At 37.0% G+C, this 15,383-nt stretch overlaps 1 protein-coding gene across 7 annotated transcripts in view; it reads right to left on the reverse strand.

Annotated features, from left to right (window-relative positions):
• Positions 1-15,383, reverse strand: part of RERE (arginine-glutamic acid dipeptide repeats) — a 474,067-nt gene that overhangs the window by 125,085 nt on the left and 333,599 nt on the right. For all 7 annotated transcript variants that reach the window (XM_032301146.1, XM_032301145.1, XM_032301141.1 and 4 more), the window contains one exon: positions 13,163-13,262. In XM_032301146.1, coding sequence (XP_032157037.1) covers positions 13,163-13,262 — 100 coding nt within the window. The remainder of the gene's footprint in view (positions 1-13,162; positions 13,263-15,383) is intronic.

Genomic DNA, 15,383 nt, shown 5'->3' on the forward strand with positions numbered 1-15,383 from the left:
AAATTAGCCGGGTATGGCGGTACGAGCCAATAGTCGCAGCTACTTAGGAGGCTGAGGCAGGAGAATTTGTCTGAACCCAGGAGGCAGAAGTTGCAGTGAGCCAAGATCACGCCACTGTACTCCATACTGAGTAACAGTGCGAGACTCTGTCTCAAAAAAAAAAAAAAAAAAAAAAAAAGCATTCTGAGATATATTTCCAAAATATAGGAAATGAATACTAGAACAAATATTTTAAGTATTTAATAGTATACTGTACAACTTACACTAATACATGAGCCCTTCTAAAACTTATGGGTCTGATTTGTTCTAACAATTAGGTATTTTAGATTCTCATCAAATACCCTCCCCACAAGGGCTGCAGAAACTCAAACATGTTAATTACCGAATAAATAAATGAATACATGATTTTATTAAAGACATTTTTTCTTTTTTTTTTTTGAGATATAGTCTCGCTTTGTTGCCCAGGCTGGAGTACAGTGACAGGATCTTGGCTCACTGCAACCTCCACCTCCCGGTTTCAAGCTATTCTCCTGTCTCGGTCTCCCGGGTAGCTGGGATTACAGGCACGTGCCGCCACGTGTGGATTAGTTTTGTATTTTTAGTAGAGATGGAGATTTCACCATGTTGGCCAGGCTGGTCTCAAACTCCTAACCTCGGGTGATCTGCCTGCCTTGGCCTCCCAAAGTGCTGAGATTACAGGCATCAGCCACTGTGCCTGGCCTAAGCCTCTTTTTAAATGTAAAAAGGCTAAAGCTTTTTATCAATTTGCTGAAGACTTATTGTGTTATAAATACTTAATATAGGCTCAGATATGTTAAAATTCTAACTGATCAAATGGTAAGTGGATGTTTTTTTGAATATCACATATATCCCCAAACATTTTACCACTCTTTAGCATGGAAAAACATCTTTTGATAAAGATTCTAAAATGAGCAAATGAACTTTCTAACTTATGCCAAACAAAAGTAAAAGCTGAATCACATTCCTCAGTCCCTGCTGAGAGCCTAGGAAACAGGAAGGAGATTCAGGAAAAGCTGATTTCTGATTGGCCGAACAGCAAATCCTCCAAATCACAGATTAATCAGACATTTATTTATTTATTTATTTAGGGACAGAGTCTCACTTTGTCACCAGGCTGGAATGCAGTGGTGCGATCTTGGCTTGCTGCAACCTCCATGTCCGGGGTTCAAGCGATTCTCCTGCCACAGCCTCCTGAGTAGCTGGGACTACAGGCGTGCGCCACCACACGCAGCTTATTTTTGTATTTTTAGTAGAGACAGGATTCCACCATGTTGGCCAGGATGGTCTTAATCTCTTGACCTCGCGATTGACCTGCCTCAGCCTCCCAAAGTGCTGGAATTATAAGGGATGATACCATGCTCAGCCTGATTAACCAGACATTTCAAGAAGATGCTATAACGTACTGGCCTCAATTTAAAACAAGTTTTAATAGTTACGAATATAAATATAAGACAAGTGTCCTTATTAATTTATAGACAATAACCACACTTGCCTCATAGAATTGTTATGAAGATTAAATGAATTCATTCATAAAAGCATTTAAACTTTTACCTAGCATATAAATATTCAAACAACAAATACATTTCAATTTTATTGTTGTTATTAACAAAATCAGGCAGCTGACCAATAGTTGATACCTAAAAAGATGAAATTAATAGTCCTATGCCTGGTTCAAAGTTCAGTGGAAAAGCTCAGGGTGGGAAAGAAATGGCTTATCAAATGCAAACACGCAAGGAAATATGAAACAAAACAAGACTAAAACACAGGCCTAAAAAGAATGTGATGAGCACGCATTCTTATAAGCGAGACTGCATGGAGGAGACGAGCTTTTAGGATAACTGAGGGGGTATCTCCTGGTCACCTTATGTTGATCAGACCTAGGGAGTGCTGTTTCGTGCAGGTGCCACATTTTAAATGACAAAGCGGACCAGGAAGAGAAATAAAACAGTAACATATAAAAATGGCTAATATCACAACATGGATGACACCTGAAAACAGTAGCCCCCTCAGTAAAAGAAAGCAGTCACAAAAGACCACCTATTATATGATTTCATTTATATGCAATGTCCATAACAGGCAAATCTACAGAGACAGACAACCGATGAATGGTTGCCTAGGGCTGGGAAACGAAAATGGGGAGTGACTGCTAATAGGAACAAGGTTTCTTTTTGGGGTGACAAAGATTTTCTAAAATTGGTTGTGGTGATAGTTGCAGGACTCTGTGAATATAAAGCCATAAAATTGTACACTCTGAATGAGTGAATGATATCCTAACAAAGCTGTTATATGAAAGAAAAGAAAAAAGGAATGGCTTAAGAGATGTTAGAGTGGTTAAGAGGCAAGGCGAAGCCAGAACCACAGCTGTGGAGGGCTGCATTAGGACCAAGGCAAACGAAGAGAGCCTGCAGCAAACCTTTTCCATTATAGTAAGTAGGGACGGCACCATTATCAGATGCTGTTCATGTAAGTGACCTTTTCTCTCTCCATCTCCCTCAAGAGAAACTGAGATAATGCTCACTCTCATGTTTAGGGAAAAGGAGAAAGTGGAGTATAAAGTTTGACTTTAGGTAAAGCTACAGATTATCTAAAAAAAAAACCAAAGTACTAAATTTTAAAAGCCATTTCATTCAAATAAGACAAAAAATAAATCACACAATTTGTGTTACAACGTTGTTATACAGATCTTTAGAAGTGAATTTATTAATTTCTCAGCCCAAAGGAAGCCACATAGGTGAACACCTAAATGCTTAATTTTCAAAACAATAGCTCAAAATCTAATTGGTCAAAGTACAAAAACTAAAAGTTGAAAATTATATATTATTATTCTAATAATCGGCTAAAAAGGTCTTGGTTATACCAGAAAACCTCAACTGTGTGATCTTCTTCTGCATCTTCACTAATGCTATAATTAACAATACAACGTTCTGTTGACTTCAATATCCCGTTATTACATATATAAAACACTAGCAATGCCCCTGTCAAGACTGATTTATATGACGCGCTATTCCGAAATTTGTTGGATTTCCACAATAAGAGATCATATGGCATATCAACTTTCCCATTAGTCTTTCCAACAACAAATCAAAAACCCTGAACAACAAGAAAACCCACCATCTTACCTTAACCCAAGTCAGCAAACATTAACCATTTAATGTTGACTCATCTAAATAGAAACATTTAAGTAAAGGGTATGGATATGTAATGAATTCAGAAGGCTCCTCTCACATGCTTAGGGAAAATTGTTATGAAAGGGCCTCCTTGGCAATGCCTTATCTGGAACTGAGAAATATTTCACATTCAAGTCATAAACACCGCAAAGCTAATCCAGGTCCAGATATTTTAGTGAAGGCCATTTAAAATGAACAAATAAAAATCTCTGACAAAAATTCTATGGACTTAAATTTTTTAGAATAAAAGAGAAATGAAAATGATCCTTAGAATAGACATATGCATATTCTGCTATGCCAACTTCCTAACATCAAATTCTGGATGATCAAATGTGACATGAACTTGAACTTGATTTATCTATTCAATCATTCAACAAACATTTAGTATCTCTCTACCATGTATCAGGCATCAGACTAGAGTTAGAAAACACAAATGACTAATACTCAAAGGCTAACAAATAGTGATATTTATAGACCAGAGACGAAAAAACTATTAAGCCACTGGGAGTCTTGAATTCTTTGTTGAAGGAGATGTGGGTGTGCATAAATAAATAAGCAAACAAATATGCACTCTCTTGAATACGTAAAGAGCTTAATCCTAGCAGCCACCCATATCTCAAAGAATAAAACTGTCCAGGCAGAGGTGAAATCTTTGTTGCATGATTATAAATTTTACTTACATAAAGTGAATATATGCATGTTTAGCATTGGTGAGAAAATGGCAATAAACTACTGAGAAAGAAAAGCTAAAAGAATTTGAATTTTATTAGAAACCAGGAAAGATACCTGAGCCCAAAGAAGGAAATCCAACACAAGTTTAGTAAAGTCAGCATGATATATTCTGGAAAACCTTAGCTCAATCGATAGGACTTTTCTGCAGTTTCTAAGTAGGACTATAAAGGCCTATTTTGTAAATGGCCAAATAAATGTAAGCACTCAAAGGTGGCTAAATTAGGGTAAGACAGGCCTAATCTACATGTTGTATCGCATGATGTTTACAAATTGCATGTCAGCTACAAGTGTTCAGATGAGCCTCGTGCAAACAGTGTATGAGGAAACACACAATGAAATATTTCCAGACAAGATCTTTCCAGGGAAACGCTATTGCTTCTTCATATTTAACATAATAGTATATTTAATACATAAAAATACAAATAAAACTTTATTTATTTTTTTTGAGACAGAGTCTTTCTCTGTCACCCAGGCTGGAATGCAATGGATCTTGGCTCAATGCAAGCCTCTGCCTCCTGGGCTTAAGCCTCCTGAGTAGCTGGGATCACAGACACGTGCCATGGCACCCAGCTAATTTTTGTAATTTTAGTAGAGATGAGGTTTTGCTATGTTGGCCAGACAGGTCTGGTACTCCTGACCTCAGGTGATCCACCCACCTTGGCCTCCCAACATGCTGGGATTACAGGTGTGAGCCACTGTGCCTGGCCAAATAAAACAATTTTACATTTAGAGGTTAATACTTTAAGTTCACATTTAAAATATGAAAATATAATAAAACATATCATTGCTACATACAAAAAGAAATATGCCCATTGTTATTAGAAATCCCTCTTTTCCTAATGAGAAAGGCCAACATGTTTATTACATCTTCTTCCTCTATAGCAGTACAAAACTGTTTCTTACATATGAAGAGAAAAGATAAAAAATATATAACATAAATGAACAAAGAACAACTGTCCTGAACTATCTGCCAGTTCACCATTGAACCAAAAGTAGTAAGTCATGTGCGCATGAAAATAAGGTATTTATTTAACTTCCTCTGTGATTCTTCAATGAGGCCTCTACTACTAAGAATGTGGGCCGGGCGCAGTGGCTCATGCCTGTAATCCCAGCACTTTGGGAGGCCAAGGCAGGCAGATCACCTGAGGTCAGGAGTTCGACACCAGCCCGACGAACATGGAGAAACCCTGTCTCTACTAAAAATACAAAATTAACTGGGTGTGGTGGCACATGCCTGTAATCCCAGCTACTCAGGAGGCTGAGGTAGGAGAAATGCTTGAACCCGGAACGAAGAGGTTGCAATGAGCCGAGATTGTGCCAATGCACTCCAGCTTGGGCAACAACAGTGAAACTCCATCTTAAAAAAAAAGCATGTGTACATATGGTTAAAGTTTTATATAACCTGCAAACCATCTGCATTAAATTAAAACAGACTAAACACTCCAAATGAAATGCAGAGCTTGCCAAACTGGATAAAAAGGCATGAAACACTAAAGAACTAAAGTACACAAAAGATGTTACCTTAAATACAAAGTAAGAAGCTATAAAGAGATATATCATGCAGACAACAAGCATAAGAAAACTTAAGTAGCTGTATTAATATAAGACAAAATAGACTTCAAGACAAAGAATATTACTAGACACAAAAAAGATTACAGGAAGAAGGTAAAAGGGTCTAAAGACAGAGAAAGACACAAATATTTTAAGTGGTCATATGTCTAATAGCCAACTTCAAATATATAAAGCAAAAATTAACAGAATCAAAAGGAGAAACAACCAACTCTACAATCATTATGGAAGACTTTCATACGTCTCTCAGTAACAGACAGTACAACCAGGTGAAAAAAATTAGTATAAAATATGAATACTAACATCAATCACTTTAAAATTGACACTTACCTAACAGTACACCCAGTAACTACAAGGCATAAATTGATTACAAGTACACATGAAACATGAACCAAGATAAATCAACATGCTGAGCCAAGAAACAAGTCTCAAAGATTTCAAAATACTGAAATGTTACTGAGTATTCTCTGACCACAACAGAATTAAATTAGAAATCAGTAACATTCCAAAAAATAAAACTTAGAGAAGCCCCAAGTATCTGGAAATTAAGTAAATTAGTACTAAATAATTCACGGGTCAAAGAAATCACCAAAAAATTCAAAAAATTTTTGAACAGAATGATAATGAAGCATAACAAATCAAAATTTGTGGTAATGCCAGCTATTTAAGATCCCACTTTAGAAAGCTGGGAGGAAAATGATCAAATTAAACCCCAAACAGGCAGAAAAAAATTAACAGAGAACAGGAATCAATGAAATATAAAACAAATAGAAAAAATAATAGTAAAACCAAACTCTAGCTCCTTAAAATGTCAATAATGTTGAAAAGTCTTTATAATGATCAAGAGGAAACAAACTACCAGCCTGGGCAACATAGAGTCCATCTTAAAAAAAAAGAAAGAAAAAAAAAAAAAAAAAAACCCAAGCACTTTCTATATTAAAAAAATTTAGATGGCTAAACTGTGAATTCTAACAAACATTTGATTAAAAAAAAATAACATCAATCCTTTAATAAATGCCTTAAGAAAACAGAATAGGAGGAACTATTTCCCAACTAATTTTTTGAGGGGAATATTATTCTGATATGAAAACCAAAGTTCTTATTACAAAACTCCTTATTGCAAAGAAGGAAGTCTACAACTCAGTATCCCTCATGAACACAAATGTAAAATTCCTTAACAAATTATTAGCAAATTGAATCCAATCGTACATAGTGACCAAGCAGGATTCATCCTAGGAACAAATAGTTCCTTCACATTTGAAATAAATGTAATTCACTATATTAACAAACTAAAGAATAACAATCATACAATAATCTAGTTAAATGCAAAAGGATAAAAAATGGCAAAGGAAAAAATTTAATGCCCATTCATAATAAAAACCTCAATAACCTGGATATACAAGGGAACATTCTAACTTGATTAAAAAACAATAAAAGACTGGGTGCAGTGGCTTATGCTTATAATATCAGCACTCTGGGAAGCTGAGGAGGGAGGATCACTTGAGACCAGCCTGGGCAACATAGTGAGACCCTCATCTCTACAGAAAATTTTAAAATTAGCTGGGCATGATGGTGTGCCCTGTAGTATTAGCTACTCAGGAGCCTGAGGCAGGGGCATTACTTGAGTCTGGGAGGTCACGGCTATAGTGATCCAAGATTGCTACACTGAACTCCAGTGTGGGCAACAGAGCAAGACCCTGTCTCAAAACAAATAAATACAACAAAAACAGCATGGTACTCAATAGTGAATGACTGAAAACTTTCTAAGATTAGAAGGATAATGTCCACTCCCATCACCTCTATTCAGTATTGTAGCAGAGGTCCAAGAAGTGCAATAAAGCCCAAAAAAGAAATAAAACACATAGATTATAAAGGAAGACATAAAACTGTATTTGCACATGACATGTTTAGCAGGGCCAAAAAAATCCAACATACAAAAATTGATTATATCCTATCGATGACCATTTAGAAATTAAAATTATAGTTACAATAAAATCCTCAAACAGGAAATACCAGTAAATTTAACAAAATATTGTAAGATCTGTATCCCCCAAAAATCTTACTGTAAGAAATAAAAGAAAGCTGGGCATGGTGGCATGCACTTGTAGTCCCAGCTACTCAGAAGGCTGAAGCAGGAGATCGCTTGAGCCAAGGAGTTCAAGTCCAGGTTGAACAACACAGCAAGAAGCCTTAAAATTAAAAAAACAAAAAAAATTATAGAAAATATCTTTAAAAATAGAGAAATATTATATTTATAGATTAGAAGATTCAATATTGTTAGAATGTCAATTTTTCCCAAATTGATCTTATAAATTCAATACAATCCCAAATAAAATTCCATCAGACTTTTTATGTTTTTGAGATGGAGTTTCACTCTTGTTACCCAGGCTGGAGTGCAATGGCACCGTCTTGGCTCACTGAAACCTCCACCTCCTGGGTTCAAGTGATTCTCCTGCCTTAGCCTCCCAAACAACTGAGATTACAGGCACCCAATACCACGCCCGGGTAATTTTTGTATTTTTAATAGAGACAAGATTTTACCAGGTTGGCCTGGCTGGTCTTCAACTCCTAACCTCAGGTGATCCGCCTGCTTCGGCCTCCCAAAGTGCTGGGATTACATCACAGGCTTGAGCCACCATGCCCCGCCAGACTTTTTAAAAAACAGAAACTGGAAGGCCGATTTTAAAATATATATGGAAATGCAAATGACCTCAAATAGCCAAAACAATTTTTAAAATCACATCTAAAGGAGAAAGACATCCCTGAGGTCAAGACTTCCAATATAGCTACAGTATTCAAAACACAGAGGCCCTAATAACGATCAATGAGACAGAATAGAATCCAGAAAAAGATTCAAACATAAACAAGCAGCTGATTTTCAGTAACAGTGTCAAGGACGTCAAATGAGAAAAGTTTTTCCAACAAATATTGTTCCAACAACAGGTGGAACAATCTATGTGGAAGAGAATCAATTTTCACTCCATAATTCACATCACAATTTAAAATGAATCAAAGACCTAAATGTAAGAAGTAAAGCTTCTAGAAGAAAGCACAGAAACAATCTTTGTAATCTTGGCATAATCAGAGATAGTACCATAAAAGGAAAATGACTTATTAGACTTCAGCATAATTATATATTAAAGTCAACATTAAGGAAAAAGTCAGGCCAGGTACAGTGGCTCATGTCTTAATCCTAGCATTGTGGGAAGCTGAGGTGGGAGGATCACTTGACGCCAGGTATTCTAGGCCAGCCTGGGAAACATAGTGAGGCCCTGTCTCTAGAAGAAACAAACAAACAAAAACCCTAAAAAAATTAGCCAGGTGTGGTAGCCTGTAGTCCCAGGTACTCAGGAGGTTGAAGCAGGAGGATTGCTTGAGCTTAGGAGCTTGAGGTTACAGTGAGTTATAATCATTCCACTGTGTACTTCAGACAGAGTGACACTCTGTGTCTTTTAAAAATAAAAATAATTTTTAAAAAAGAATGAAAAAAAAAAAAGTCGTGGTATGGGAAAGTAATTCCCAATACATATATCAAAGGACTTCTACCTGAAATAGTTTGAAAAATCCTTATAACTAAATTATTAAAAGAAAGTTTTTTTAAGCAAACAAAAAACCTGAACAGATGCTTCACAAAAAAAAAGATAAACAAATGAGCAATGAAACAAGAAAAGGTGCTCAACACTATTAAATCAGGAAAGTCCAATAAAACATCAGATTAAAATGGATAAAATTTTTTAAAACTGGCAATACCAAGTCTTGGTGAAGATGCTAAAGACGTATAGTTATAACACACTACTGATGGGAATCTAAATTAGAACCACTGTAGAAACCTGTTTGACAGTTTCTGAGAGAGCTTCCTACCTACAAACAATCCTGCCACTCCAGGTATTTACTGAGACAAATGAAGATTAATGTCAACACAAAGACTCATACAAAAATGTTGAAAAACCTTTATTTATAATGGCTAAAGCTTATAAACAACCAGAATGTTCCCAGCCAGGTGAAAGGATATGAAACAATTGTGAATATGCATATCCATACAATGGAATACTTACCAATAAAAAAGGGATGAGCCATCCATACATGAAGCAACATAAATGGCTCTCAAAATCCTTATGCTGAAAGAAGTCATGCAATATGATACCATTCCTATAACGTTCTATGAAATGCTAACTACTCTAAAATGATTTTTTTAAAAGCCCATCCAAAACATAATATATCAATGGTTATCTGAGGCTGGAAGCAGAAAATGATTTTTGTTGGAAACGTTCTGTATCTTGACTATCATATAGTTTTATAAGCCTATCATATAGTTTTATAAGCCTATCATATAGGTTTCTAAGCCTATCATATAGGTTTCTAAAAACCTATCATGTAGGTTTATATATCTGAAAAGACTCTACAAATTAGAACCCCATATAGGTTTATAAAAACCTATCACATAGGTTTACATATCTGAAAAGACTCTACAAATTAGAACCCCACATTAGAGTTCAACACACTCTAATGTGGCCATATAGCCTATTTCATTTAATTTCCATACTGCCCTAGGAAGTATATATTAATTACTCACAGGTTTCTTCTAAACTGATAAATGCCTAACCTTGTTTTGAATCTATGCTATGTGCTAAGAAAACAACAAATGCTTCCCACACAACAACGTATATATCTTTTTAACTTATTACTTAACACAGCTCAACTCTTCTATTACTCCAAGTAAGTAAAAAAATTCCAGTAACTTCTCACACATGATATTTTCATTCATTTCACTTTTCATTAGGAAAGCGCTTGCAACTACAGTTCTTGGAGTTAGTACATTAGATGTGTTGAACATCCAAGCAAGAGTATTTAAATATAAGTACATTAAATAAATAGTTTCATTTTTCAAACTGCAATTACTTTAGAAAATTTTTGAGCTATCAGTTCTTTTTGTTTTGAGGGAGGATCCTGCTCTGTTGCCCAGGTTGGCGTGAAGTACAAAAATTAAAACAGCACACAACTTTTCAATTCATCACAAAATATGTGCACATAACCTAAGACACCTGAGCCATATTAGGCTAGTCTAGACAGGAAGAGTTTCAGTTTCATGAAAATAAAAAATTGTACAACAAAAAAATCTCTGGGAATGCTAGCAAAACCTTCGGAAGGAGCTTGCCACAAAGAACCATGGGAATCCGGGCGCAGTGGCTCACGCTTGTAATCCTAGCACTTTGGGAGGCCGAGGCGGGTGGATCACGAGGTCAAGAGATAGAGACCATCCTGGTCAACATGGTGAAACCTCGTCTCTACTAAAAATACAAAAAATCAGCTGGGCATGGTGGCGCGTGCCTATAATCGCAGCTACTCAGGAGGCTGAGGTAGGAGAATTGCCTGAACTCAGGAGGCGGAGGTTGTGGTGAGCCAAGACCGTGCCATCGCACTCCAGCCTGGGTAACAAGAGCGAAACTCCGTCTCAAAAAAAAAAAAAAAAAAAAAAAAGAACCATGGGAAAAAGTAGCCAAAATTATTTCTATACAGGAATATGGTCTACAGAATTCTAAGAGAGTTTAGAATAAAAAGGGGAATAAATCATACAATTTTAGGAAAGTGCCAAAAATAGACATTTAATTAAATATGACAAAATCTTCATTATTCAAACTTCAACTGACAGCACAGTTATGAAAGCAGAATTTTTCTCACAAAGCTTTTATACAAAGAGCAACTGGCCAGACATGGTGACGCATGCCCGTAATATTAGCACTTTGGGAGTCTGAAACAGGAGGATCACTTGAGTCCAGTAGTTCGAAATCAGCCCTGGCAACATAATTAAGACTCTGTCGCTATTAAAAAAAATTACACTTTAAAAAGGCCAGATGCAGTGGCATGGGCCTATAATCCCAGCACTTTGGGAGGCCGAGGCAGGAGGATCACTTGAGTCCAGGAGTTCGAGACTAGCCTGGGCAATATTCACTACACAAATTTTTTAAAAAAAATTAGCCAAGCATGATGGTGCATGCCTATATTGCCGGCCTGTAATCCCTACTACGGCTACTCAGGAAGCTGAAGTGAAAGGATAGTTTGACCCTGGGAGGTCTCAAGAAAAAACAACAAACAACAACAGAAAAAAGTTCCTATCAAAGACTTTCTCTTTGTACACACACTTTTAAAGTACTCTGAATTCACAGACATTCATATTTAACCTACCACAGCCTCTACTTGGCAGTAGTATCATCAACCTCTAAGTTTCAGCTTGCTCATCTGTAAAATAAACTCAAAGGCCCCTTCTGGCTCAATCATATGCTCAGAAGAAAGATTCTGTATTTAAACAAACAAACAAACAAAAAAACCCCACTAACTATCCTATCAAATCAGTGAGAATGTACACAAACATACATTATTATGACAATGTGAAAAAACATTCTCTTATTTAGAGAATGGCATATCCCAAGCAAAACCACTCAAATGTTGTATCATACTCAAGAAACCTAATTATACTAGGAATAAAAATCAACCATATCATGCAGATATCTACATGTTTCCTCAAAAGCAAGCTGTGTAGTAGAAACCATGTAGTGAAAACATCCCTAAATCAGGAATGAGAATTACTTTCTTCTCTCTGTTAGGAGCTTTTGGGGTTGTCAGTATTTAAGTCATCTGGCCTTTTTAAGCCTTGGATTCTTATCTATTTAGAGACTGGGGCAGATAATCTTGAAAGTCTATTCCAACTGTAGTGAACTCTCAAGAAAAAAAAAAACAAAGGGGTGCTTAAATGACATTCGGTTAATCATCTTAAGAGGTGCTCAGCCACATACACAACAGCCTACATACACATACACAAACACGCAGACTATTAATATATTAGAAATTGATTCCATAAATATCATTACCTCTTCAGATTTAATAGTTTTACATTAGTTATGATAGAGAGGAATTATTTCATGTAACTTTAAAATACATCAGTGTTCCTATACAGCAAAAGGAAGTCTAAAAATAAAACAAACAAAAAAAAGAGAATGAAAGACAAGTGGTTTCAGTAATCATATTGTTTGCAGCGCTGTGTTGTTATTTGAGCTGCTGTGTATTTATTATGGGATTAAAGCAGATGAGTAATTATGACGGTGTGTCATGCAACCAATCAATAACATTAGCCTTATTTATTTCATTTCACTTTTAATTTTTTAGAAATTATTCTTTTAAAACTCATTTTTATAGTCATGTAAAATATTAACATGTTCCAAAGTATACTTTATAAAAAACAAGTTTATGTAAAAAAGTCTAGGTTCTTCCCATCCTTCCATGTACTTTGAAATAAATACATGGTCTTAGAAACAGTGAAGTACAAAAACATGGCTTCTAGATTCCAGTCTTAAGGGTATGACCTTAAATTGTGACTTAATCTCTCTAAACTTACTTCCTTATGTCTAAAAAGGTGATAATAATAGAACCCAGAGGGGGGTTTCGAGGATTAAGCAAGCTCTTCTATGCACAGTACTTGGCTTTGCGAGGCCTCTGTAAGTGTCAAGCACTATTATTAAGATCTCATTTGAGAGTCATCACAAACCTGCAGCACAGACACAGATTAGGAAATGAACCTGGAGGTGCCATATCACTGGCCTGAGGCCACCATGGCACCCAACAGCCAGTTCAGGGGAAAAAGAAGTGTCTTCCCACCACGGTGACTTCAAAAGACTTACTGTATTCAGTGCATTCAGAGTGGTGTCATCCCGAGAAGCTGCGACACAGCCATCTTCTGTAGAGCCTCCGTCACACATCCCAGCAAATGCCGCCATGCTCCTTGAGAAGAAAAGGTTTTTCCTTCATTAGTACATAGTAAAATCAGGACACAGACTTACCTTCAATTTTCAGAGCACATTTCCAGCCCAGACCAAAATTCCATTTCAATATGCATGATGAACCACTTCCCAGCCCTGCCTCCTCTCCTGTTTAAAAATAAATTATATATATATATATATATATATATATTCTTTTTTTCTTTTTTTGAGACGGAGTCTTGCTCTGTCACCAGGCTGGAGTGCAGTGGCGCAACCTCAGCTCACTGTAACCTCCGCCTCCTGGGTTCAAGCGATTCTTCTGTCTCAGCCTCCCGAGTAGCTGGGACCACAGGTGCGTGCCACCACGCCCGGGTCATTTTTTTGTATTTTTAGTAGAGATGGGGTTTCACTATGTTGGCCAGGATGGTCTCGATCTCTTGACCTCGTGATCCACCCGCTTCGGCCTCCCAAAGTGCTGGGATTACAGGCGTGAGCCACCGCGCCCGGCCAATAATATATATATATTTTTTTGAGCTGGAGTCTCACTCTGTTGCCTAGGCTGGACTGCAGTGGTGCAATCTCGGCTCACTGCAACCTCCACCTCCCGGGTTCAAAGGATTCTCCTCCCTCAGCCTCCCGAGTAGCTGAGATTAAGGCACTTTATATCATGCCCAGCTATTTTTTGTATTTTTAGTAGAGACGGGGTTTCGCCTTGTTGGTCAGGCTGGTCTCGAAATTCTGACCTCAGGTGATCTGCCTGCCTTAGCCTCCCAAACTGCTGGGATTACAGGCATGAGCCACCATGCCCGGCCCAAAAATAAAATTTAATTTCCTCTCACTCATGCAGAAAGACAAATGTTACTTTTAGTCAGATCCATTGGTATTGTTTCTTCCCATGCTTTAACAGTACTAAGATTTTAGATTTGATAGCATGAAGAGCCTAAATCTATGAGCCACAATATTTCACTAGATGACAATCTTCTGAAAGAAAAGTCTCCAGAAAACATGTGAAATTAAGTCATCCAAAAATTTACTTAATTCCTCTCATTCTGCATATCAACTACATTTAGGTGAATTAAAAATTTAAAAAAATCACTGCTGGGTGTGATGGCTCATGCCTATAATCCCAGTTGGGGAGCCTGATGCAGGAGGATTGTTTGAGGCCAGGAATTCAGAATCAGCCCTGGCAACATAGGGAGACGCCATCTCCACAAAAATTTAAAAAACTATTATTAGCCAGGTGTGGTGGCACATGCCTGCAGTCCTAGCTATTGGGGAGGATAAGGTGGGAGGATCACTTGAGCCCAGGAAGTTGAGGCTGTAGTGAGTCATGATTACATCACTGCACTCCAGCTTGAGAACCTGTCTTAAAAAAAATCGTGAAAAATCAGAGCTAAAACCTCTTAGTCATTCACTCCACTTACACATTCTCATCTATACTGAATGTCACCATGCACAATGCCATTGACTAGAAAACAGCCAGGTAACTGGGGCAACATAGCAAGACCCCATCTCTACCAAAAAAAAAAATTAGAAATAGCCAGGCATGGTGGCACATGTCTGTAATCCTAGCTGCTCAGCAAGCTCAGGAGGTTAAGGCTGCAGTGAGCTACAACTAGGCCACTGTACTCCAGCCTGGGTGACAGAGCAAGACCCTGTTAAAAAAAAAAAAAAATACATATATATATATATATATATATATATATATGTGTATGTATGTGTGTGTACATATATATATATATATATATGTATGTATGTATATATATACTCCATTGCACTCCAGCCTGGGTAACAAGAGCGAAACTCCGTCTCAAAAAAAAAAAAAAAAAGATGAGCTGAATAACTCAAGTACTCCACTGGATTGAGAGGTTTTGAACTGCATATATGGCTTAAGCTGTTTTCCTCTTGAAAAGTTCCAAAATTTGATGTGGGGCAAACACTGGCAAGAAAAAAATTACTTCATCATGATAAACTATTTTTCTCTGGTAAGTAGAGCCAGGGCCCTGATTACAGAGGGTGTAACCAAACTTAAAGTCAGAGAATGCCCAATATAGAAATAAAATCCCTGGGGAGAGGGAATGTTTACTGCCTATAATCAGTTCAGATGGCCTAATTCAGAAAGCAGGATGGGGTAGATTCCTAT

This window comes from Sapajus apella, unplaced genomic scaffold (genome assembly GCF_009761245.1).
Source record: "Sapajus apella isolate SASKATOON/1434 unplaced genomic scaffold, GSC_monkey_1.0 scaffold43, whole genome shotgun sequence".
In the NCBI taxonomy this organism is placed as follows: Eukaryota; Metazoa; Chordata; class Mammalia; order Primates; family Cebidae; genus Sapajus; species Sapajus apella.